Source organism: Nelusetta ayraudi, unplaced genomic scaffold (assembly GCF_046127955.1).
Source record: "Nelusetta ayraudi isolate G7.1 ecotype Tasmania unplaced genomic scaffold, CSIRO-AGI_Nayr_v1 ptg000089l, whole genome shotgun sequence".
Taxonomy (NCBI): Eukaryota; Metazoa; Chordata; class Actinopteri; order Tetraodontiformes; family Monacanthidae; genus Nelusetta; species Nelusetta ayraudi.
This window is the reverse complement of record NW_027466139.1, coordinates 1,174,250-1,196,500: the sequence shown is the minus strand read 5'-3', so window position 1 is coordinate 1,196,500 and position 22,251 is coordinate 1,174,250. Positions and strand designations below refer to the sequence as shown.

General features: G+C 47.4%; 1 protein-coding gene across 24 annotated transcripts in view; it reads left to right on the top strand.

Annotated features, from left to right (window-relative positions):
• camk2g2 (calcium/calmodulin-dependent protein kinase (CaM kinase) II gamma 2) overlaps positions 1-21,418 on the top strand; it is a 41,309-nt gene extending 19,891 nt beyond the window's left edge. Inside the window, exons 3-22 of one of the 24 annotated variants that reach the window (XM_076046263.1) lie at positions 579-638; positions 1,461-1,515; positions 1,748-1,813; positions 2,304-2,376; positions 5,115-5,217; positions 5,415-5,498; positions 5,731-5,825; positions 7,191-7,313; positions 8,433-8,516; positions 8,603-8,645; positions 9,914-9,973; positions 13,539-13,579; positions 14,292-14,324; positions 15,507-15,581; positions 17,100-17,144; positions 18,051-18,105; positions 20,294-20,369; positions 20,571-20,665; positions 20,908-21,160; positions 21,347-21,418. In XM_076046263.1, coding sequence (XP_075902378.1) covers positions 579-638; positions 1,461-1,515; positions 1,748-1,813; positions 2,304-2,376; positions 5,115-5,217; positions 5,415-5,498; positions 5,731-5,825; positions 7,191-7,313; positions 8,433-8,516; positions 8,603-8,645; positions 9,914-9,973; positions 13,539-13,579; positions 14,292-14,324; positions 15,507-15,581; positions 17,100-17,144; positions 18,051-18,105; positions 20,294-20,369; positions 20,571-20,665; positions 20,908-21,140 — 1,499 coding nt within the window. In that variant the 3' untranslated portion in view covers positions 21,141-21,160; positions 21,347-21,418. Of the gene's footprint in view, positions 1-578; positions 639-1,460; positions 1,516-1,747; positions 1,814-2,303; positions 2,377-5,114; positions 5,218-5,414; positions 5,499-5,730; positions 5,826-7,190; positions 7,314-8,432; positions 8,517-8,602; positions 8,646-9,913; positions 9,974-13,538; positions 13,580-14,291; positions 14,325-15,500; positions 15,582-17,099; positions 17,145-18,050; positions 18,106-20,293; positions 20,370-20,570; positions 20,666-20,907; positions 21,161-21,346 lie in introns of all 24 variants that reach the window. The other 23 variants (XM_076046240.1, XM_076046239.1, XM_076046244.1 and 20 more) reach the window with 23 other exon arrangements.
• The last annotated feature ends 833 nt before the right edge of the window (positions 21,419-22,251 follow it).

Here is a 22,251-nt window from a genome sequence, read left to right as displayed (position 1 = left end):
GCTGAAAAGAGATGTTGCTTTTATATTTAGAAGCGAACTGGAATTTAAAATATATACTGGTCATTGTTTTCTGTTATTTTCCTTTTGATATGTAAAGTCTTGGTCTGGTCTGGATCTCGATGCTCTCTGGTCCTGATCACGTCTTGGTCTCGGCTGGTGCCGTCTTGACTACTACACTGTGCAGTGCCTTCTCCAGTTGTGTCAATTTGATGCTGGTGCCAAAAAGCAGAAGTTGAGTGTGTGGTCTAGTGTGTGTGTGTGTGTGTGTGTGTGTGTGTGTGTGTGTGTCAACACAAGACACAATGTTTCATCGTGTCCAACGGTGGGAAGTCTTTCTGTAGAATCTCCAACAAACAACTTATCAACTTTTAATGGTTGCAACAATCTTTGCGTTGGCAAACTGCGGGAGTTATTCGTTATTATTTATTGATGCGACATCTGTTGAGAAGTCGCGTCGAGAGAACAATGCAGCGATAAACGACGTTTCCGTCCCCGCGTTTCCTTTCACGGCAGTTTGGTGACCCGCGTGCCAAACCTGTTGATTTTGCCTCTGACCTTTGACCTTCCTTTGTTCGCAGATCACCAGAAACTGGAGCGGGAGGCGAGAATCTGCCGTCTGCTGAAACATCCGAACATAGGTGAGGAGCTTTTGAGGGCGTGGAGGGTGTATTGACTTTCCTCCACTTCCTGGTTTGTAAGGCCTCTTCTCTTCCTGACCATCAACTCTTAACTTTGTTGCTGCTGACATTTGTCCTCGAAACTCTGTACTGTTATTGCGCATCATCCAGGCAGTCAAGTTGGCTCCTCCTCTCCTGCTCTTGTTTTGCAAGTTGCACGTCTCTCTGGAGTCAAAGTCGTCGGGGGTTAAAGGGTGGAGAAATTCCCCCGCCTGCTTCTGAACCTTTGAAGAACAAAAAAAAGTCACGCTGGCGGCGGGGAAAGGGGGAAGAGAGAGACGCGAGCTCTTCATCGTCTGCGCTCAGATTTGTGCCTCTCGAGCAAAGAGTCAAACCCTAAAAGGACATTAACAGTATCACACTCATAATTAAGAGATTAAAAAACATGGCCACCGCTCTGTCAGTGTTGTCATCCAAGAGCCGAGAGTGGCTGCCAGCGAACCAGGTGGCTCGTAGTGCTTGGTGATGGTGCAGATTTACAGACTGGGCAGCCGCGAAAGGAAGACCCCGCCATACACTGAGTGATTTGCTAGGAAGCAGCAGAGGAGTCTTTACAGACGACGATCCCAGGCAGGAGGATTTGTTTCTTGAAGGCGTCGTCGGCGTTTAAGCTCGCAGGTCCGCTCGCACTCGTCGGAGATGAAATGTCAGCCTCGCCTTTCAAAACCAAAAAAAACCAAAAAAAAAACCAAACGCACACAAGTTTGCAACGACGGCACCTCCAGCTGCCTCCCAGCTCGTCTGCCTTTGTCGTACTGAAGTTCTCTGCTTCTGCCTCATCAGTGCGACTCCATGACAGCATCTCGGAGGAAGGTTTCCACTACCTGGTCTTTGACCTGTGAGTACACTTTCACACCTCTGCACGGAAAACGCAGTATTGTGCAAACATCGTGGCCCCAAAATAAATCCCTCGTTTGTTGATCACTGCACGACGGAGAATAATGGAAGCCTCTGCAGTCCAAAGTTTAACCCGTGTCATTCACACAAGACATGTGTCTTGAGATGCTCTGTCGTGAGATGGATTTTCTGAAGACCGAGGCTTTATTTTCTGCGTGTGTGTCTGCCTGCAGCGTGACTGGAGGAGAGCTGTTTGAGGATATTGTTGCCAGAGAGTATTACAGCGAGGCCGATGCCAGGTACAGTACGTCGTCACTGTCACCTCGCTCGTTTCACCTCTCATTTGCAGCAGCAGCAGCAGAGTCACATCATGACAAAAACATTTTTGTTTGGTTGTTCTTTTTCTGCAAACCTGCGCCGCAGCTCCTGATGTTGTGCAGGCAGCCGCGAGGTTCTCGTGGCTCCTGTGCGGCTGTTTTTTTTTTTTTTTTAAGCACTCACTTCAATTTTTTGATCCAAATGACTCAGGACTTCTAAATAGTGTTTGCCATTAATAAATAATGGAAGTGCTCTCCGACTTTTGGAGGGGGTTAAAAACACATCGCAGGGCTTCCTGTGGGCAGAGGGAGAAATATAAGCAATGAGAAACACATCATCATGCCATCGCAGTGATAAAACCTACAGCCTGGACTTTCTTTGCCTGAGGTCACGACCTTTACAGTCGCTGAGCACTCCATTCGGATTTGATTGACGGGTGCGTGTCTCTCACCCGTGTCTTGTCTCCTGCAGCCACTGCATCAATCAGATCCTGGAGAGCGTCAGTCACATCCACCAGCATGACATTGTGCACAGGGACCTCAAGGTGAGTTCTCTCAGTTATCTCAGCGCTGCTCTCTGCACGGTGCGACGTGGAAAAATACAAAACACGCAGGTGTGTGTTTTTCCTTTTGTTTGCCGACTGCGTGCGTTGTGTTTTTTTTTTTGTTTTTTGTTTTTTGTTTTTTTGAGATTGAGGTGAACGGCATTCCAGGAGGGTCGCAACAGGTCTCCCACGTCACGCCGTGACGTCGGGGGGGCCAACTTAAGAGATTAGCGTCATCAAAGTGGCTCCTCACCTGCTCTGTTCCTGCTCTTTCTTCTTCTTCCGCTTCCCTTTACTCTCCCCCCCCCCCCCTCTCCCCCCTCCATCTCCCTCTTTCCTCCTCCCCTCCTCTGTCTTCACCCCCCCCCTCTCCCTGTGACGAAAGCAGACTGGCTGCTATTAATAGCAGGTCAGTGGCTGAGATGACGGCCTCTGATGATTTCACCCGCAGAGACAGTGGCTCGCTCGCACCACCTCGTCCTCCTCGCGGCTTTGTTGCTTAATTACCGTCACAGAAATCAAGTGCGTCACAATTATCAGGCAGCTGCACCTTTTCTACAGAGCCCTGAACTTTTTATGTTTTACTAGCAACCTGGTCCTCAGGAAGGTGACAATCGGATACTATTGGATTGTAAGTGAGTCTATTCTGCTTTGTAAAGGAGACTCTGGGACTGAATAATAATAACGGCTAATTATCAAAGTGGGAAGAAGAAGAAGAAAAAAAAAAAGGCTGCTGTCGCTTTATTGCGTTTGCCGTTTCCACATTCAGTCTGTTTTGTTTTGACCTTTGCAATGGTTCCATGTAGTCGAATGTCATCCGCCACAACAACCCAACATGACAGCAGCCTGATCCGACACACACACACACACACACACACACTACATTTCTCTGGTCATCCTGGGAGGCCAAGCCGTTGAAGGGGAAGCGAGAATTACAGAAAAAGGGTAGAATGCTGTGGGCTGGTGGCAGGCTGGGTTGCCATGGTAACTGGGGGGGGGTGAGGTCACCCGGCTGCTGCTGCTGCTGCTGCTGCTGCAGCGCCGGGACTCTGTATGCCACCGCCTCCCCTCTACCCGTCTATCTGTCCTATCCATCTATTTCTCCCTCCTTCCCCTCTGCCGCCGCTTTCATCAGCTCACTCTCCTACTGTTTCATCCTTGCATAGCGCGTGTGCGTTTGCATGTGTGTGTGTGTGTGTGTGTGTGTGTGTGTGTGTGTTGTAGATAGGTAACAAGATAGAGACGGAAAACTAGACGGAAAGATAACAGGGGGGAGGAGCTTCCAACGCAGATGTTTGGGGAACATTTGTCTTCATTTAATGTTCCTTCCTCCTCTGTGCGTCGACGCTCCAACATCTGCAGAGACATTCACTGAGTCAGGGAGCTTCATTAACATTTTAAGTGATTAACGCCGGGGAGGCTTGCAGCCATTAGCCCACCTGCTGCTGTCTGCCACATGAATCTTCTCCGCTGATCCGCCGCATCTCTTCAGGAAAAGGTCACCTGTTGCTTTTGCGGCACGACGGCTCCCGTCATGAGTAACTGTCAGAGGGAGGCGGGGCCTGTCCGTCTCTCTCGCCTCGTCTCAAGCAGCTCTCACGGGAAGGACGCGTAGTTGTTTATGCAAAGGTCGCAAATATTATTAAATTCAATCTTCAGAATTTCAAACAAATTAGACCCTTTTTTTTTTTTTTTTTTTTTTAACAATCGGTGCTGCTAAGGCGTTCCTCATATTTTCCCACTGTATCACAAATTGGTCTTACACAGCAGCCGTGACTCTTCGACCAATTGCACAACTTTACAATAGAGCCCTTTGGGTACTTGATTAAAGAACACATGTGTACCTTAAATTGGTTTTATTACTCAGGGTTCACCAATAGGCACTGTCCTGCCTAAATAAACACGTAAACAAGTAAATGCAGGGTTTGCTCTGTGGCCCAGGCGGCTGATGAGACACACTGAAGGAAAAGAGCAACAGATAGACACAGTGGCGCTGAAGCGGAGGCCAAAAGAGACCTTAAGAACAACGGTAAACCTGCGAGCAATGATTTATGTAGAAAAAAAAAGTTCTCCACTGATCTCAGCACTCAAGTCTGGAGGGAGAAATGTTATCGGTTAACGGGCAAACTCATTTTGAATATAAAAAGCATCGTCATGCATCCCCTGATTTGAATGGCTGCTGTTTTTTTTTTTTTCCTCCCCCTCGGTGCTGCCAGGCAGACCGAAAAACAGTCAAACTTTTAAAGAGGAAAAAGGCGACCTTGAACTGGGCAAAGCAGGGCTTCAGCTTGGACGCGTGATGCACCATTCGTCAAGTCCTTCCTGACTGGCGTCATCGTCATCGGGTCGGAAAGAATTTGGAAGAGAATGCCGTGTTCTGCGCTTTAAGTACATGACAGTTTATTCAGCGGCTTCATGGCTTTGAGGGAAGCCTTTGAAGGCTGTTTGTCCAAATTAGGCCTGATTCGGACTGTCATCGTGCTCCTGCAGCTCAGCCACTCATGCAGACGGACAGATGCAGGGAGGCTGCGGACTTATCGCATTTGCATTGCGTTTGACCTTAATTACATGATTTTTCTCACTGCACCAAGCCGGGCAGCAGCGCGTGCTGCAGAATCTTGCAGTTTCTAACAAATGTTAACTGCTCGTTGCTTGGTTGTTTGTTTGTTTTTTTGTCCTATTAACTCCCATTCACCAACCCTTTAACTCCTTCTGCCAATTGTGTGTCTGTTGTGCAGCCTGAGAACCTGCTCCTGGCCAGTAAGATGAAGGGTGCAGCGGTGAAGCTTGCAGATTTCGGTCTGGCCATCGAGGTGCAGGGAGACCAGCAGGCGTGGTTTGGTAAGAACCTTGGGCACTTAGCTAGTTTCTAATCATTTCACTCTACTTTGGTGCAGTATGTTTTTATTTCCTTTTTTTTTGTTTTTTTGTTTTTTTTCTGTCTACTTGATCTGATTTTCCTGGACCGGCAAGCTCACCTGCGTGCAAAAAGCTTTTTCTGGTTTCATGGACTTGTGATGTTTTGTGTTGTTTTCCAGGTTTTGCAGGAACTCCAGGATATTTGTCCCCAGAGGTGTTGAGGAAGGATCCCTATGGGAAGCCAGTGGACATATGGGCCTGTGGTCAGTTGGTCACTTTTTTTCAATCTTTCATTAAAAGGGAAAACCGCTCAACACTCCCAACACACAGTGGATAAAAACACAACAGAAAGGAAAATAGTTCTGTACTGCTGACAGTGTGAGTGTACAATGAGCCAACGGTCCCTTTATGGAGAGCTCCAGGTGTGCTGTGCACGGTTTCCATTGCACCGCAAGTGTGTGCAGGATATTCACATGGGCTTGATGTGTGTGACAGGTGTGATCCTGTACATCCTGCTGGTGGGCTACCCCCCCTTCTGGGACGAGGACCAACACAAGCTTTACCAGCAAATCAAGGCCGGGGCCTACGACGTGAGTCCCTCCCACTGCTGCTCTTCTTCTCATCCGTCACCTTCACCTCTCGCACATGCTTCAGCTGCCACTGTAAACTCAGCATAAAGACTTGTTGGCTATGTACGGCAGGCTCCAAAGCCTCATGTAGGTCAAATATTTGATGTTTATTTCCAATGTTGCATTGTGTGTGCAGCAAGTGGAAGTTTTTGGAGATTTGTTACAATACATAATGAAGGTGTAATAAACGCACACAGCAGCAGGTCAAACCAACACAGTCAAACAAAAATAGAGGCTGGAATTTCTCGGCCTGTAACGGTTGATAAAATATAATAAATGAAAGCTTTTAAGAAGATAAATGACATAAAGATTTGTAGCCTGTTACAATCTCCTGTTTCCAGTGTAGAGGAAGGCTTCTATTGTCGCATTTAGATTTGAAGGTGCTATTGCTCTGAAAACATTGATTTGTGCAGATTTATTAAATGCACCTTGTTTCATAGAGCTCGTGTTCCTCGGCCTGCCACCGTGTTTTCCTCACTGCATGGATTTTGTTCCAGATGAGGACTTGAGTCTGAGGAGTCTCCCAAGGATCTCCGCCTGTGCTGATGAAACCAAATTTCTGATACCAAATCTTAATCCAATGTTATTTCCTCGAGGGAGGGTGGTGGTGGGGGGGGGGGGGGAAACGTGGTTCTTTTGAAAGTAATTTAAAATAATTGAATATCATTTTTTAATTGCGAGCTCTTTGTTATTGCCTGATTTCTCTCCCTGCCGTACGGAGACTTATTTGTCAGATCTTGTTGCCCTCCTGTGGGAGATGGGAATTTATTACCTGTATTAATTTCCATAATTGGAAGCAAAGCACATAGAATGGATGTGCATACCGTCGGCGGCGATATTAAATGTCTGTGTGGTTATTATTCCTATTCCTGGAGATTTGCTCCATCTCATTTCTTTTAAATCCAACAGTAATTGACGGTCGAAGCCATCGTGCCCTGGCAGCTCATGTTAATTTTGCCAGCATGTATTGAGCATTTTAGCTTGTGATTCTTTTTTTTATTTTTTTATTTTTTTTTTTTTTTTACAGCTTAGGTTGAATAAACTGCAGCTCAGACCAGACAAGACAAGTTGTTTGTCTAATTTCAATACACGGCATAAACTCCAGTTCCTGTCATGAATAATCCATCAGTTTGCATTGTGGCAGTCGGACTCATGTTGCATTCAGACGTTGATAAACCTGCTGTCTGGTCCTCACAGGGTTTTTTTTTTTTTTTTTTTTTTTTTTTTAATCGTCAGCCATTTCCATGTGCTGCTGTGTGTTTTAATGTCCTGGCTGCAACCTTCCCTGTGGCCTCACCATATATCACCTTTCGCTGCGCTTCACAGTTTCCCTCTCCAGAGTGGGACACAGTGACGCCCGAGGCCAAGAATCTGATCAATCAGATGTTAACGATCAACCCTGCCAAAAGGATCACTGCCGACCAGGCACTCAAGCATCCCTGGGTCTGCGTAAGTGCTCCTCCCTTCCCACTTCTCCAGCGGGGGGGAAAAAAACCCTTTTCTGACACCTCGGGCACCGCCGTCGATATTCACGTCATCGCCGCCAACAAATGGCCCCATGGAGCGTCTTTGCAGAGGGTTTCATCATTATTCTCTTCACTTTTTCTAACCCGGTCTTGCGGCCCGGCGCTAATTAATGTCTGGAAGGACTCGGACGCGATACGTCAATGCTCGCGGCGTTGAATGTGACAGAGTTGAAGCTCTTCACGCTGCAGTCTGACTCTGCTCTGCCGCGACTGCTGCTGCCGCTGCGCTGGGCCGTGGCTGGGCGATGTTTGGCCGGTAAACACTGCGACACCGCTTGCCCTTGCAGGCCAGTTGTGTGAAAACAAGGCGGTGAAATTAAGCAGAACCGCCGCAGCCAATCCAAAACACTTGTTTGTTGTGGCTGTAAGCAGAATCCGGTCTCACTGGCCGTCCCGCTGGGCCACTGGGATCACTGGGATCACTGGGAGCCGACACACTCCTGCTTTGTTTTTTTTTAGTCGCGTGCATTCAACTCGTGAGTCGGAGCTCTGATCATGTCGAGAAGAGCTGGATGTCTCTCCAGTCTGAGTTTATGGACCCCAGCTGCAGAGGAGGGCTCACTGGCAGCAGTGAAGCTCCCTCTGCTGGGGTAAAAAAGCATCAGAACCTGGAGAAACAACTTTCAAAAGTCTTGAGCGGCTGAAAGCCTTCACTGTCTGATAATGAGAAAAATCCCGAATATACATTTCTTCCATTGAAAGCACATTGTCTGTCTGACTGATTGTTTGATTGATACATTTTTTGTCAGAATTCCTCCTGAAATTTGTCTTGCGTCCGAGACACCCTGTTTCTCATACTCACAAGAAATCCCCACAAAGCAGATCGCCACAAAAAAATACAACGTATACAACAAAAGCATAACTCTAAACATCAGACTTGTAATATTCTATGCAAAGCAAAACATCCAAGTGGCTGTGGGGCCTCTACTTACTTCTCCTGTTGGATGGCAGTAGCTGCCACTGCTCAAATTAGACCGTTCTTTTAGTATACGATCAGCGTTCCCTGTTTCCTAAATTCCTAAATTCTATTTCCCTCCAACAGCAACGCTCAACTGTGGCCTCCATGATGCACCGCCAAGAGACGGTGGAGTGTCTGCGCAAGTTCAACGCCAGGAGGAAACTCAAAGTGAGCGCCACAGACGCCCGCTCGCACGTTGTATCCCACCACCGCGTAACGCAGCCGTGTCCTGACGTCTCCTCGTTTGCTTCCAGGGCGCCATCCTCACGACAATGTTGGTGTCCAGGAACTTCTCAGGTGTGTTTCTCCAGACGCTCCAGACATAGCTGTCGTCGGCCGACGCTCGTGACGTGACGTGACGTGACGTGACGTGACGTGACGTGACGTGACGTGACGTGACGTGACGTTCCATGCGAGCGCCCTGGCGTTAAAACTTTTCCCTCAACCGCAGGCATTGATTTTTCCTCACAGTTGCCCGACGTCTTTGTCCACGGCTGCGATTTTTGCCACTTTGGGGCCTCGCTCTTGATTTCCTCTTTCCCCTCCGTTAAGCAGCTCCATCACTAGAGGAACAGAGTGCTTTTTTGATCGAATGTCCAATTTGCGGGCAGAGGCCCTCTGGCCTAACAAGCTAATGCATTAATGCCGTCGGCCCTGCGCTCGTGTTTCTATGGCCTCATGTAAGTAAAGCAGCTCCTGTGGACGGCGGCCAGCTGCTTTCCGCCGGGGCCGGGATTGATCTGGACAGGAGAGAGAGAGGGAGAGAGAGAGAGAGAGTGAGTGAGAGAGAGAGAGAGTGAGAGAGCGAGCAGACGGGTCTGAGCGGAATGCTGTCATGCATAACTTGAGGGCGTGTTGATCAAGTTTACATCTGCTGGGATGGGATTAGCAGCGGCGGCGCTGGGATGGACCGCTGAGTTTCTCCCGTCTGCTGCTCCAATCTCGTCCAAATACTCGCTGAGCACTTTGTGGAGGAAGTTCATTTAGTGAGACTCCGGTCCATGGATGTATTATAAGAACTGGATACCGGACTGGCAATATGGCCACGTGCCGATTTTTTTTCCCCAGTGGCCACTCGAGGTACTGCAGCAAAAGAAAAATCCCATGGGCCCAAAAAGCAATTTTCCCATAGACCACAGTAGAAAAAATAAGCAGCTCTTTCTATTGTAGATTTTTTTTTCTCCTCCAGTCTTTTAGTTGTAAACAAAAAATGATAAAGGCCAGAAAATCATCAGAACCACGTCGTCGTGCTGCTGTGTCTCAGTCTCGTTCTGATTGGCTGCAGCCTGACGTGTCTGTAAGTGACCTTCTCCAGAATCACTCTGATTGGCCAGATAGATCATGTGAGTTACAGAGGCATGATGGGAAGTGCCACTACTGCGCATGGGCCCATTACTGCGGAAGTCAAAACTTTTTGGGCGTGTGCGCTGGGTGAGCAACTACAGTGAAATGAATGGGAGCCATCTTGGACTCTGGGGGGTCTGCTGCTCAGGTCCCCCCCCGCCCCCCCCCCTCGCCTCACTACCCCCGCCCCACCCCATACTGAACCCCTCTCTGTCCACTAGTGGGACGGCAGCACACCAGCCCTGCCGCTACCACCAGCACGGCCGCAATGGCGCAGGAAGGTACGTCTGCTCACCGGGTGTGTGGGAGTTTTGGCCCCGCCCCAGGCTGTTGGCATGCGGTCCGCTTGAACTCCCGCCCCTGCCCCGCCCCCGGCCCCCGCCCCCCGTCCTGCCTGCTGCCACCTCCGCCGCCGTCGCCGCTGCTGATGCCGCTGCTGATGCACAGCGACGGGCATCTTCTGATGGCCGTCTTTGCACCGGGGGGGGGGGGGGGAGGGGGGGCGACTCCAGACTCACACTGGTCTGGACGGAAACCTGCGGTTAAATCTCGGCTCTTCACCTTCTCGGTGTTGGTGTGTGTGTGTGTCTGTGTGTGTTGACGCTCTAACGCAGGGGTGTCAAACTCAAATACACAGTGGGGCCAAAATTTAAAACTAGCTGTGTTTCCTTGACCCCTAGCATTTGGCGAAACCTAAATATGGCATTAAAAAAACTGGTGATGGAAACGGCTACACTTGGAAAAAGCCTTCAAATACGGTTGTGCCATGGAAACAAAATCTTTGCATACGAAGCGGAGGTGACGCACAGGGTCACGTGACCAGTTCACTTCAAACAGCTGCTCCAAAACGCAAAATGATTTGGACAGAATTCCGGCTTATGCACTTCACAACCATTCAATGGAAACAAACACCTGCAAATCACGAAAGACTGTCATGGAAACACAGCTAGTGATGTTGACGGAAAAAATCTTCACATATCACAGTGAACCTTTGTCATATGGACCCAAACAAGTTTTGCTTCAACCTGAAAATGGAACAAGCAAAGCTTAATACTATACAATAATTGATAAAAAACGCATTTCAAATTAGAAAAATAAATAAAATGTAAATAAAATCATTTGGCTCTTTTGTATTTGCAGGCTTCTGATTTAAATTTCAGCAATAACCCTTTTTCCACTGGCTGATAATACATTTAAAAGTAAAATAGCAAGAATAAACCAATGAAGTCAGAATAATAATATCCTTCAATGATTGACAACAACAAAAAAACCCAGCAGAGCATTCTGGGATTTGTAGTATTAGCGCTACATGTGCAGGCCAGCAGCTCTAGTGGTGATTGTGGATTGGCCTCACGGGGCCAAATATAATGACACTGCGGGCCAAATTTGGCCCGCGGGCCAGAGTTTGACACCTGTGCTCTAACGAGAGAGAGCGATGGAATACCACTCGTCAAACACGAGTGACGGGCAGCATGACCCCACCGCCCCTCCCCCACCACCTCCACCCTTCATCCAGCTCCTCTGCAGCGAGGTGTTCACACACCGAGGCCGCGCACTGGAATTGTCTCGGTTCTTTTTTAGCGCCGTGACCATTTTAGCCTCTGGCAGAATATAAACTCGACATTTAACCTCCTCCAAAAACGGGCTTGCGCTCGTCAGCCGATGCCCCGTCGACGCTCGCTGCGGCCTCCTCTCGTCTTGCATGGCTCCGGCGCCACCGGCCAGCCAAGCATGTGACTGACCGCGCAGCTCAGCACAGCACAGCACAGCACAGCACAGCACAGCCTGCATGGAAAAAGCTGCACAATCCCAATGCACAGTGTCCTTTATGTAATCTCTACTTCTTTGTCTCCTCTCTCCCTGCCTGCCCCCGTTGTCTTTGTGTGACAAAACCCCCAAGAAGCCGAAAGGCGTCAGTATGCTTCGTGCAGAGGGTTTGTAGGAGCGTCCCACTCCGCCCCCCGTCGCACCTTCTCGGCGTCAGATAAACTGGAAGACAGGAGGGCCGAGGCCGCGTCGCAACCGTAAACAGCAGAGCAGCGTGGGGCCCCGCCCTCTGCTAGCATCAGAGGGGGGAAAAAAAACAACAACCCTGTATTGTAGACCCGAACCCTCGCCCTGCTTCATCATGTACATATGACAGGGAGCAAAGCAGCTTGTAGAGACAGGGCTTAGAAGTAGGCAGTGTCCTTATTGTAGGCAAGAACATAGTTGTAGTAAAAAGAGACTCGGCCCCGACAATAAACATCAACAGAAAAAGAATTTTGGCTGTATTTGCAGATATTATTGAGGTTATCCGGCGAGATTAATGACGTGTGCTTTGCAAATCCATTGTTTACATTTAGTGTAATAGCATCTTGTATTGTGTGCTTAAAGTGTTGTCAATGAAGTTAACATATGGTCAACAGGGATTAGATGGATAGATAGATAGATAGATAGATAGAGAGATAGATAGATAGATAGATACAGTAGCTTGAAAAAGGAACTAGTGCAATAATTGCATTTTCTTTGGTGTTCATCATTTTCCAATGTAGTATTTTTTTCCCATTTCAATTGAAGATATATTAAGTTGTATATATACATATAAAGAGACTATCATAGAAATTAAATGAATTTGTTAATCGTTAGTTGTGGCGTCATTCCTGAGTGCTCGCAGTTGGCGTTCCAGTGCGTATGGAGAGTGTGTGAGGCATACTGAAGCCTTTCCAGGTGGACGTCAAGTCACATGACCGGGCCGGATTGCTTGCTCCGAGTCCGTTCGCACAGAGAGTTCATGGTTTGATTGACGCGTGGACGGGCCGATGAGTCGTGTGTGGGTTTGAAAAAAAAAACAAAACAAAGGCACCAGTTTGCACTTTTGCAAGGACTGTGAAGTTGCACCAGCTGCATGATGGACGTGTTGAGATGCGGTGGCGTCGTCGCATGCACCCACCACCTTTGGTCACAGTGGGTGGAGAGAATGCAGTGTCACGTGTGGTGAAATCCCAGCGGGTGTTTTTTTGTTTGTTTGTTTGTGTTTGCATCTGTCCTCTTCAGTTTTCGCTTCAGATGCCCCCAAAAAAAAAATTAAATCCATTACTGTTCTCTCGCCTCCTTCAACCCCTCCTCTCTACTTTGTAAATGGAAGGTAAGGGAGGAACGTGACTGACTCTCACATCAGTGTCTCTTCTGTATTTAATTGTGTGTTTGTGTGCATGGTTTTTAGTTCATTCACTTGTGTTTTGTCCTGTTATTCACTTTAAACAGAGTTTTAATGACGTGATCAGGACGTCGTTTGTTAAATGCCTTTCATTGAAGCTCAGAGGCTAAGTGAAGGCTTTGCATGGATTGGTCGGCTTTTATGTGATGGCGATATGCAAACATATTGCAAACAAACAAAAGAATTTGAAAAATAACGAGTTAACGTAATATTTCAGTACATTTTTTTTTTTTTTGTCTTCTCGATCATTTTGTGTTCCAGGTTAAATATCAGTCAGTTTCCCCAAAACTATATTCCCCCCCCCCCCCCCCCCCCCCCCCCATGTTTCTTTATTTTCTTGTCTGACCTTGACAAATGGACTGAACACATTTGGAGGTCAATAGCGACGGCTCACCCTCAAACAACATCTCATTCCAATCTGTGTTTCCCCTTATTGTCTCTCATCTGTCTTTAAGCCTTGATTGACTATGATCAAATAATAATCAACCGAGAGTGACAATGTGAATGTAAGCGTTATGGTGGGCGAGGACGATTGTATCGACCAGTTGAACGATGAATCGCCCATGCAGGAAGCTGCAGGCCTGCTGGTCTCTTGTCTCACTTCTTCCCCTGATGCATTTTGACAGAATCTCTTCTCTTTCTTCCAGCGTGCAAAACCCTACTAAACAAGAAGTCCGACGGCGTGAAGGTAAGCTGTATCACCTGCAGGGGGACGTATCGATTTTTAAACATATATACAGTATATATTTCTTTCTTCCTGTCCTTTCTATCTGTGGTCTCGCCCTTTTCTTCTCTCTGTTAACATGTATCTCTGTTTTTATAGATGACAAAGCGTTGATTTCTCACTTTAGATTGACACTCTGTTCTGTGGTGCTCAAAAAGAAAGAAAAAAAAAAAAGCAGAGATAAAAAAAAAAAATTTGCCGATCTGAGAGAGAGAGAGAGAGAGAGAAACTAGCAGCTTGGACACGTTTGTAACTGGGCAGAATCAGGTTTCAGCTGAGCTGACGCCGATTGCTGTTTCTGATTGACCCGTCAGCGTCGACGCATGCAGTGAAGCGCCATGATCAGAGGGGACCAAACTCAAATCCACCGCTACACACTGAAACAAACCCAACAGCTTTCAATGAACGTGCACACACGATGTTCCTGACGATCCAGTTCTCTTTTTAGCCCCTTTTATGGTTTGTTTTTTTTTCCCTCCCAGTTGATTGAAATCCTGTTACCTGCTTGAGTTTATTCAGCTGTTCTGTTTTTCCTCCTTCTCCGGGATCAGCTTCACGTTTCTTACTATTTTTGATAGGCTCTTTGTATATATTTTTTGGGTTTTGTTTTTGTTTTTTGTTTTTTTTTCGATGACCCCTGATTTTTTTCCCCCTCCTCTCCATCGCTGTCTGTCAGAAAAGGAAATCCAGCTCGAGTGTTTGTTTGATGGTGAGATCGGCTCAGTCGTTTTTTTCATTCATTTTTCATTCTTCGTCCTGCTTCGTCTCTCCGTCTGTTTTCTCCGCCCTCCGGCCCTCCGATTCCCTCCGATTCATTTGTTTGTTTTGCGCTTCTGGGGCGAAGATGCTGGAGGACTCCTCGGTCCTCAGTGACTTCTTGACTTCCAGCTGTTTTCTGGGGGTTTTTGTTTCTTTTTTTTCCCGCTGTCAGCCAAACATCCTGCATCCCCTCCTGCCATGAGTTCCATCCAAACCATATCATCACACACACACACACACACACACACACACACTTTCTCCACCTGACATTGATCCTCTGTGGATAATAAGGCCTTAACACAAGAACAAGATCCAAATTCAACATCCAAGAGTCGCGACTTTTAAGTGATTTTTTTTTTTCTTTTAATTAAATAGATTTTTTTTTTTTTTTTTTTTTTTTTCAATTGGGCCTTTTGTTAGAAAAAAAAATCAATGATTTGTTTTAGGGTTCAGCCTTCTGGTTCTGTCTGGTTTTCCGGGCTAATTGCCTCACATTGGCAGTTCAGTCAAAATTCGGGCTAAAATTGCTGATTCCAGCGGACTCACATTTCTCAACAATTAACACAACAACAACAACAAAAAAAAACCCAAAAGCAAAATGTCATCAAGGCTTTCACTGCATGCAAAGACCTAGACTGGTTGTCATTGTTATAAACTTTTTTTTAAATAAAGTTTATGACTTTGTCGCACATCTTTTGGCTGCGTTGCTGCCTGAAGTAGAACCACTGCAAATGCAAACTTATGGTTGGAGTCTTTCGAGAAAATACTTCCAAATGCAACCTGTTGTGTCCATATTGTTTCAGAATACACCTGCCGACTGACTAACTGTTGCTTTTGTTCATATTTGACTTCTAACAAGCTGCAGTTTCAACAAAATAGTCAGACGGGATTTTCTCCGATAAAAAAAAAATGTAATTTTTTTTTTTTTAAAGGATTACTCAATAATCTGGTGACAGTATATCGACATGATATTAATATTTCTCTGTTTTGTTGGCTGGACCCCACACTCCTGTTCACTGTACAGTGTAACGGCTCCGTGCCTGTTTTTGTTCCTGGAGCCCTGAAGGTTCCCAGAGGCTTGTTCAGAGTAGTGGGAGTCACTCTGTCTTGTGTTTCTTTGCCCCAGTCACAGGGAGACAGCAGTAAAAACAGTGTAGTCAGCAGCAACAGCACCAAAGACAGCAGCATGTCATCTTCAGCACCAATGGTACCTCAGTTCTGTTATTTCATTTTTTTCCCCCTCCCTCTCATGTTGCTTTTTATTGCATCATTTCCATCTTTTTGTTAAAGTTTAGTTTTGTCTCCTCCTCAGTCTTTTTTTCTATTTCACGCCCCATGTGGAGTGAAAACTTTTCTGCTGATAGCTCCTCCTCCTCCTCCTCCTCCTCCTCCTCCTCATCCTTCATCCTCGGCCTCTTTGCTTCAGTTTTCAAGTGTGATGCTGGGAGTACATTTGGACCACTGTGTCGAATTGGGGCGTTGTGTTGGGTGCACTGGGCGGGGGCGGGGTCTATACCGGCAGCCTTTCACCCAGACCACTCACACATCCTGCAGCCGACACCTTCACTCAAGTTCTGTGCAGTTTTGGATTTGGCAAAGAATCTGAGGTCTGGGTCAAACAGCAGCTGGAGTAGATGGCGGAGCACAGAGTCAGCAGTCACAACTGAAGCCACTCCAAAGAACCAGGCAGCTAAAATTAATCCTGCTGCCCACCTACAGGTGTTTTCAGTACTGATGTCAGGCCATAGACTGGGCTTCCTTCCCCTTATCACTGTTAAACAAGCCACATCGGCTGCGTTTCCATGACTCCTAGAATTGTGCAAAACCTAAATACGGCCACGACACCTGGTGATGGAAACATCTCCACTTGGAAAACCCTGTAAAAATACATTTTTAGAAATAACGCTTTTATTTTGCGGGAAAAAGAAATGTCATGGAAATGCAGCTACTGTCAATGACATGTGTGAGTGAGCAGAAAGGTAAACGGTTTTAAGTTTTAAGACGTTAATTCAACTCTATGGTGAGTGGTTTTAGGGTTGGAAATTGTTCCAGCGCTTCAAAGTATTTCAGTCAACTCGATCAGAACCAAAGCCTTCTCCGGGTGAATGTGCCAGAGACAATAATTACCACGATGGAGGCTTGTGTTGCAACACCGACACCAGCTGAGCTCAGATTTGCCTCCACCAGTTGAGCATTGAGGACATCCCATAGTAGTTTTGTGGGTTTAGTGCTGAACTGGACCCTGAGCCTCAGCGCTGGACTCTCGGTTCCCTTTCCTTCCGCTTCTTCCTCTAGTCTGTGCTCAATGTGTCAGCGGCTGTGAGGTGGAGGCTGAGGATGAGGAGCAGCGACACACAAACACACACACTTCCCGCGCTCGACAACCGCTAATGCAACTTTAAGCGGGAAACGACTGGCTGAATTAGTGGAGCTCCTCCTCCTCCTCCTCCTCCGCCCTGGTGTTCTCGCCTCCTGCTAGGTTGACAGTGACCCTGTCGACCCCGCTGCTGGTCGCCAGGCTTGACGCTGAACTCTGTAGTGGCTCTAGAAGTTCTCCACGGCCTCGGTGGTGCCGTCGCTGCAGGGGCTTTCTGACACGTGCGTCAGTCTTGCTCCTCGGCATCTTGTCCTGGTGCCCCCACCACCACCACCACCTCCACCATCCTCCTCCCACTCCCATCCATCCCCTTCCCTGCATGGTAAAGTGTCTCCTACCTCCCCCCAGGAAGCCCAGACAACCGTTGTACACAACCCAGCTGACGGCACTAAGGTAAGCCTCAAGCCACCACTAACACCTGCCAGGTAACTGCTGGCTGTTTGCTCAATGCTAACACACAGACACACACACACACTGTCCACGCCCCCATCGTGCACCTGAAGTCTGTCTCACCACAGTCCAAGCTGGTGGCACCACAGCTCAGAGTAGCTGAGCTCTAAAATGTATGTTTGTATAGTTGAATTACGTCTTTAAATGCTTGTTAGGGTTAAAATCACAACCCACCGCCCAATATAATAATATCAAATTCTGATAGCATCTGACATTTAATGATATTGATAATAAGAAATGACCTTGTGGTTATTCAGACATCAATTTAATTTTGCTTGTGTCTGTTTCCCGTTATTTTAAAGAGAATAAAGTCGTTTAAAGACGCTGAAATGAAACTGAAAAACTTTTTTAATTAACTTTTTTTTTTAATGTAAAATGAGTGCAACCACATTGTCACGGTTTTGTTTTTATTTGATACCAGAAGGGACAAACCTGCACACACACACATGCACACACACTCTCTCACACACACACACACACACACACACACACACACACTGGCCTCACTTGAGGATTGTGCTGCACTGGATCACTGTTAAATCCACGCACGCTGTACTTGACTGATTTGTGTCCTGGCTGGTTTGTGCTCCTGGGAGGAGTCGTCCACCCGTCCGTCCACCCGTCCGTCCGTCCGTCCATCCGTCCATCCGTCCATCCGTCAGGTTGTCTTTGTGTTTTGCTATGAACCGAGTGTCCAAAGCTTCCCAACCACCACGTCTGACTTCACTTCACCCAACTAAAAGAGAATCTTTGAGAAAAAAAAACAACAACAATAAAACACTCCAGCGGCTGTTCTTCTCCCCACCGCCGTCTTCCGTCTCCATCATTGTGTATTTGTCTCGACCGCAGGGCTCCACAGAGAGCTGCAATAACACAGAAGAGGAGGACGTGAAAGGTAGGAAAGGTACTTGTCCCTCTTCCACCTTCTCTGCATGCTGGTTTTTGTGAATACACACACACACACGCACACACACACACACACACACACACACACACACACACACCTTCATCAGGTCTTCTCCTGATTGAATTATCAAAGAGCAAATGCGATGAGACGGTATTTAAAGGTGCATTTGGTGTAATAGTGCATGTGGGCAGATGGGCAGATGAATATGTCTCTTCACGCAACCATAAGCTTTTAATCGGTCGATTTCGTCTGGGCAGAGAGAACATCTAATGTTTGGTTGTTTTTTTTTGTGTGTAAACCGAGTTGGACAGAGTTGCCCTCAGCTTCCAGAAAAGAGCTAATCTCGTTAGTTAAGGCAGCTTCCTGTGGGTTTAACAGCACACGATCTCATGGCAGATTATCGCTGACATGCAATCATCAGGTTGCTCCATCTCTCTCTCACACACACACACACACACACACACACTTTTTACAATGCTTATGTTTTGGTTAAGGCCTGTGTGTGTGTGTGTGTAAAGTTTAAATGAATCTATCGACATGAAATGTACATGTTTTTAGCTGGACACTTTAGGTTAGGAATAGATAACTTGTGTGTTTTGTTTACTGAATAGTAATAAGCATCTCCATAAGATATAGAGGAGAGCCAACATGTTGTGCCACCAGGTATTTGCAGTAGCCAGTAGATCTGGATGTGTTTGTGCTTGTCGTGTTATTATACCTGCTTTTTAGAACCATCATTTGCAGCGGCCTTTTCCTTTGGTTGACAGCAGTGTTTGAGAGAGAGAAACGATGGCTTGGACGGGGAATGAATCCAATGTTTACCGCACACGACCGCGGCCGCTCTCTTATTACGACATGGCTCATGCGAACGGCTGTTGATCTTCGTGTGGCCTTCACTTAAAGCCTCTTAGAGGGCTGGTGTGTGTTTTTAGGAGCACGGCTGGCAGCGGAGTGGTTTCCCCTGATGAACCAGTCAACTGGAGCGCTACAAGGCTCCAGCGGGCCAACTCTGAACCGTTTCCTCAGACAGAACTTGAAAAGAAGAAGCGCTACACGTCGGCTCTCTGAATAACGGCTGGTTTTAGAATCTCATTGAAGACGCATGTGTGTGTGTGTGTGTTTGCTGTGCGACGGTGCAGCGGCTGCCTGCGTGTCAGACGGTTCAGAGTTGAGCCACTGCAGCAGCAGCAGCACAGTGGAGGAACGGACGCAGACCTCCACTCACTGTCCACCTGCCACCAGTAAGTCAGAGGAGCTCAACCAGACTTCCACCTCTGACTTCCTCTGCCCCTGTTTTCATCAGAGAAAAAAAAAAAAAAAAAATCCAAAACTATATTTCTGAAATTTTCTTTCCTCTATTCAGGCGCCATCTAGTGGCAACCAATCCTCACTGCACGTTTTTCTGCCGCTTTCAATCTTCCTAGTTTGAAGACCGATTCGTTGCTATTTCCTACTTTTGAAACTTAACGTGCTACACAGATTCAAACAGTCCAGTAAATCGTCGCTTTTATTTTAACATTGCTTTAATGTAACTTTATTTTGTTGGGAGGACCAGCCCAGACCGCTTGTTCTGAGCCAGCCGCTGCTCTGCTGCCCCCTGCAGGCGATAGTGGCAAACTGCAGCAGAGTAAGTCCCGAAGGCGGGTTGTGAAGTGTTTGTGCCAGGAGGTTTGGAGTGATTTGGAGTGATCTCGTTGTGCGTCTGCAGCAGTGTGTCGGGAATTTGTGCAGCTCGCCGGATGGTGGCGCTGTCGGCTCACCGGCCGTGTGTGGGTCCGAGACAGCTCGATGCTCTGCTGTGTTTTGCATGGACTTTACTCTCCTCTGCTGTGGTGCGTTGGTTTGGTGGTTTAATCCAAACTGAAGCAGCAGCAAACACTTTGTAGTTTGTTGCTGCGGATTTGTGAGCTTGATGGTTTCTTAGTTACTTGTTGTGTTTTTTCGGTTCTTGAGACGATGGTCATATTTTAGAAAACATCGTGATACTAGCGTGATATCGGTCCTTTACTGTTCTCTGGCTCCAGTCGTCAGAGGTTCTCAGGATGCTCAGGGGCTGCATGCAAACGAGATGTCTTCCGTTTTTTTGTCACCCGTCCAATGACATCTGGCTAATCTACGGCGGACCTGTCTGTCTGTCTGTCTGTCTGTCTGTCTGTCTGTCCGTCCCTCCCCGTCTGTCTTCCAGCTCGCAAACAGGAGATAATAAAGATGACGGAGCAGCTGATTGAAGCCATCAACAACGGGGATTTTGAAGCTTACACGTGAGTGTCTCACTAATCTTCACTGTCGTAGTTGAAAGGGGTTGCTAGTTTAAATATTCCCGTGTTATTTTAGATTTCCATATATCGTGGTGGCATCCCCCCGCAATTGTAATGATTGATCTTTGTTTGGACTGTGCGCTGCTGCGGTCAGACCTTGCATTTTAAGATGTCCTGATTGGAACCTCTGTTTCCCGCCAACAGGAGAATCTGTGACCCTGGGCTGACCTCCTTTGAGCCCGAGGCCTTAGGAAACCTGGTGGAGGGCATGGACTTCCACAAGTTCTACTTTGAGAATCGTGAGTTGTCTTGAGTTTCCTCTTCGTAAATCTGAACATTTTAGAAAATATCGCTTTTATTTTGCAAAAAAAAAAAAAAAAAAAACTGCCATGGAAACGCAGCTACTGTCTTCACGTAGATCAATGTCATGAATAATAATCTACAACTAACATAATGACTTAGTCCAGGAGAGTGTAGCAAACTGCTTGCCCTTCGTACGTCTCAGTCTCCATGACGCTCCTCCTCTTCCCCTCCCCCGCAGTGCTGAGTAAAAACAGCAAGCCGGTGCACACCACCATCCTCAACCCGCACGTGCACCTGATCGGCGAGGACGCCGCCTGCATAGCCTACATCCGCCTGACGCAGTACATGGACGGCCAGGGCCGGCCGCGCTCCTGCCAGTCGGAGGAGACGCGCGTGTGGCACCGCCGCGACGCCAAGTGGCTCAACGTGCACTTCCACTGCTCAGGAGCGCCGGCGGCACCGCTGCAGTGAACGGACAAACACAGGCCCAGGTAGTCCCGCATAGTTCTTTTGTAAGACATCTGACAGAAGAACAAGTTGTCTGACCTGAGCTTCAGTGCTTTGCCTCCACTCGTCAAGCACTTTGTATGGGCTCTTCATAAGATGGATGTGTCCCAGTAGACTTGAGTCAAGTGTTTGAAAGCATTCCCAACCTGTGCCGCTCTCTCCTCCCGCAGCTTTGCCTGAACCCCTAAAGCTGTTTGGAGCATTTACCCTCCGTGGTCGGACCACTGCCCGGATCCTGGCTGGGAAGCAGAGGCTGCTTGGAAAGTTTGTAAAAACACAAAAACATGAGGGGAGAAAATTTAAGGAACATTTGAGGGAAACAAAAATCACACACAGACACAACGAGAAAAGAAAAAAAAAAAAAAAAAAAAGCATCTTATGGAGGCTCGACTGAGCGAACAAGCAACACCACTCCAGTCCAACCCTAGCTAGAAGATGATGATGATGATGGTGGTGGTGATGATGATGATGGTGGTGGTGGTGGTGGTGATGATGACGGGGGCCCGGCTGATGTTGCCCTCCCCCCCCCCACCCTACTTTTTGCAGATGGTGCATGCTTCTGCAGGCAACACGAGGGTGACGCCGTCCCACTTCCTTTTTTATTTCCCTCTCCCACCCTTTTTTTTAATTTTTATTTTTTGGGGGGGGGGAGGGAAAGTATTAAACACGTTTGAAGAATCTTAACACATATGTAACGTAACAAGAGACGCGCACCTCACACACGTTGTTCAAAGGTCTGGGGGCAAGAGAAGTGTGTGAAACAGTCATTTTTCTTCCTTTTATGGTTTGGTTGCTGGAGCACAGGTCCGGAGAGGGCGCGTCTGTTTTCAGTTTAGGCGGGTGGGATTTAACAAAAGTGAATAGTTTAGGGTTTGAGGTAATAGAGGGTGGGGATAACATTGGTAAGTGGGTGTGGTTTAAGGGTTTTTGCACGGTTTTACAGACGGTAGGGAGCCCTCGGGTTCGTGTGTCTGATTGCAGCGTATTTAAAGGCGTTTCTGTGTCGTGATCCACTGACGAAAGGGACTTTGTTTTTACTTTGGATCTTTTTGTATCTCCACTCGTGTCGCTCCTT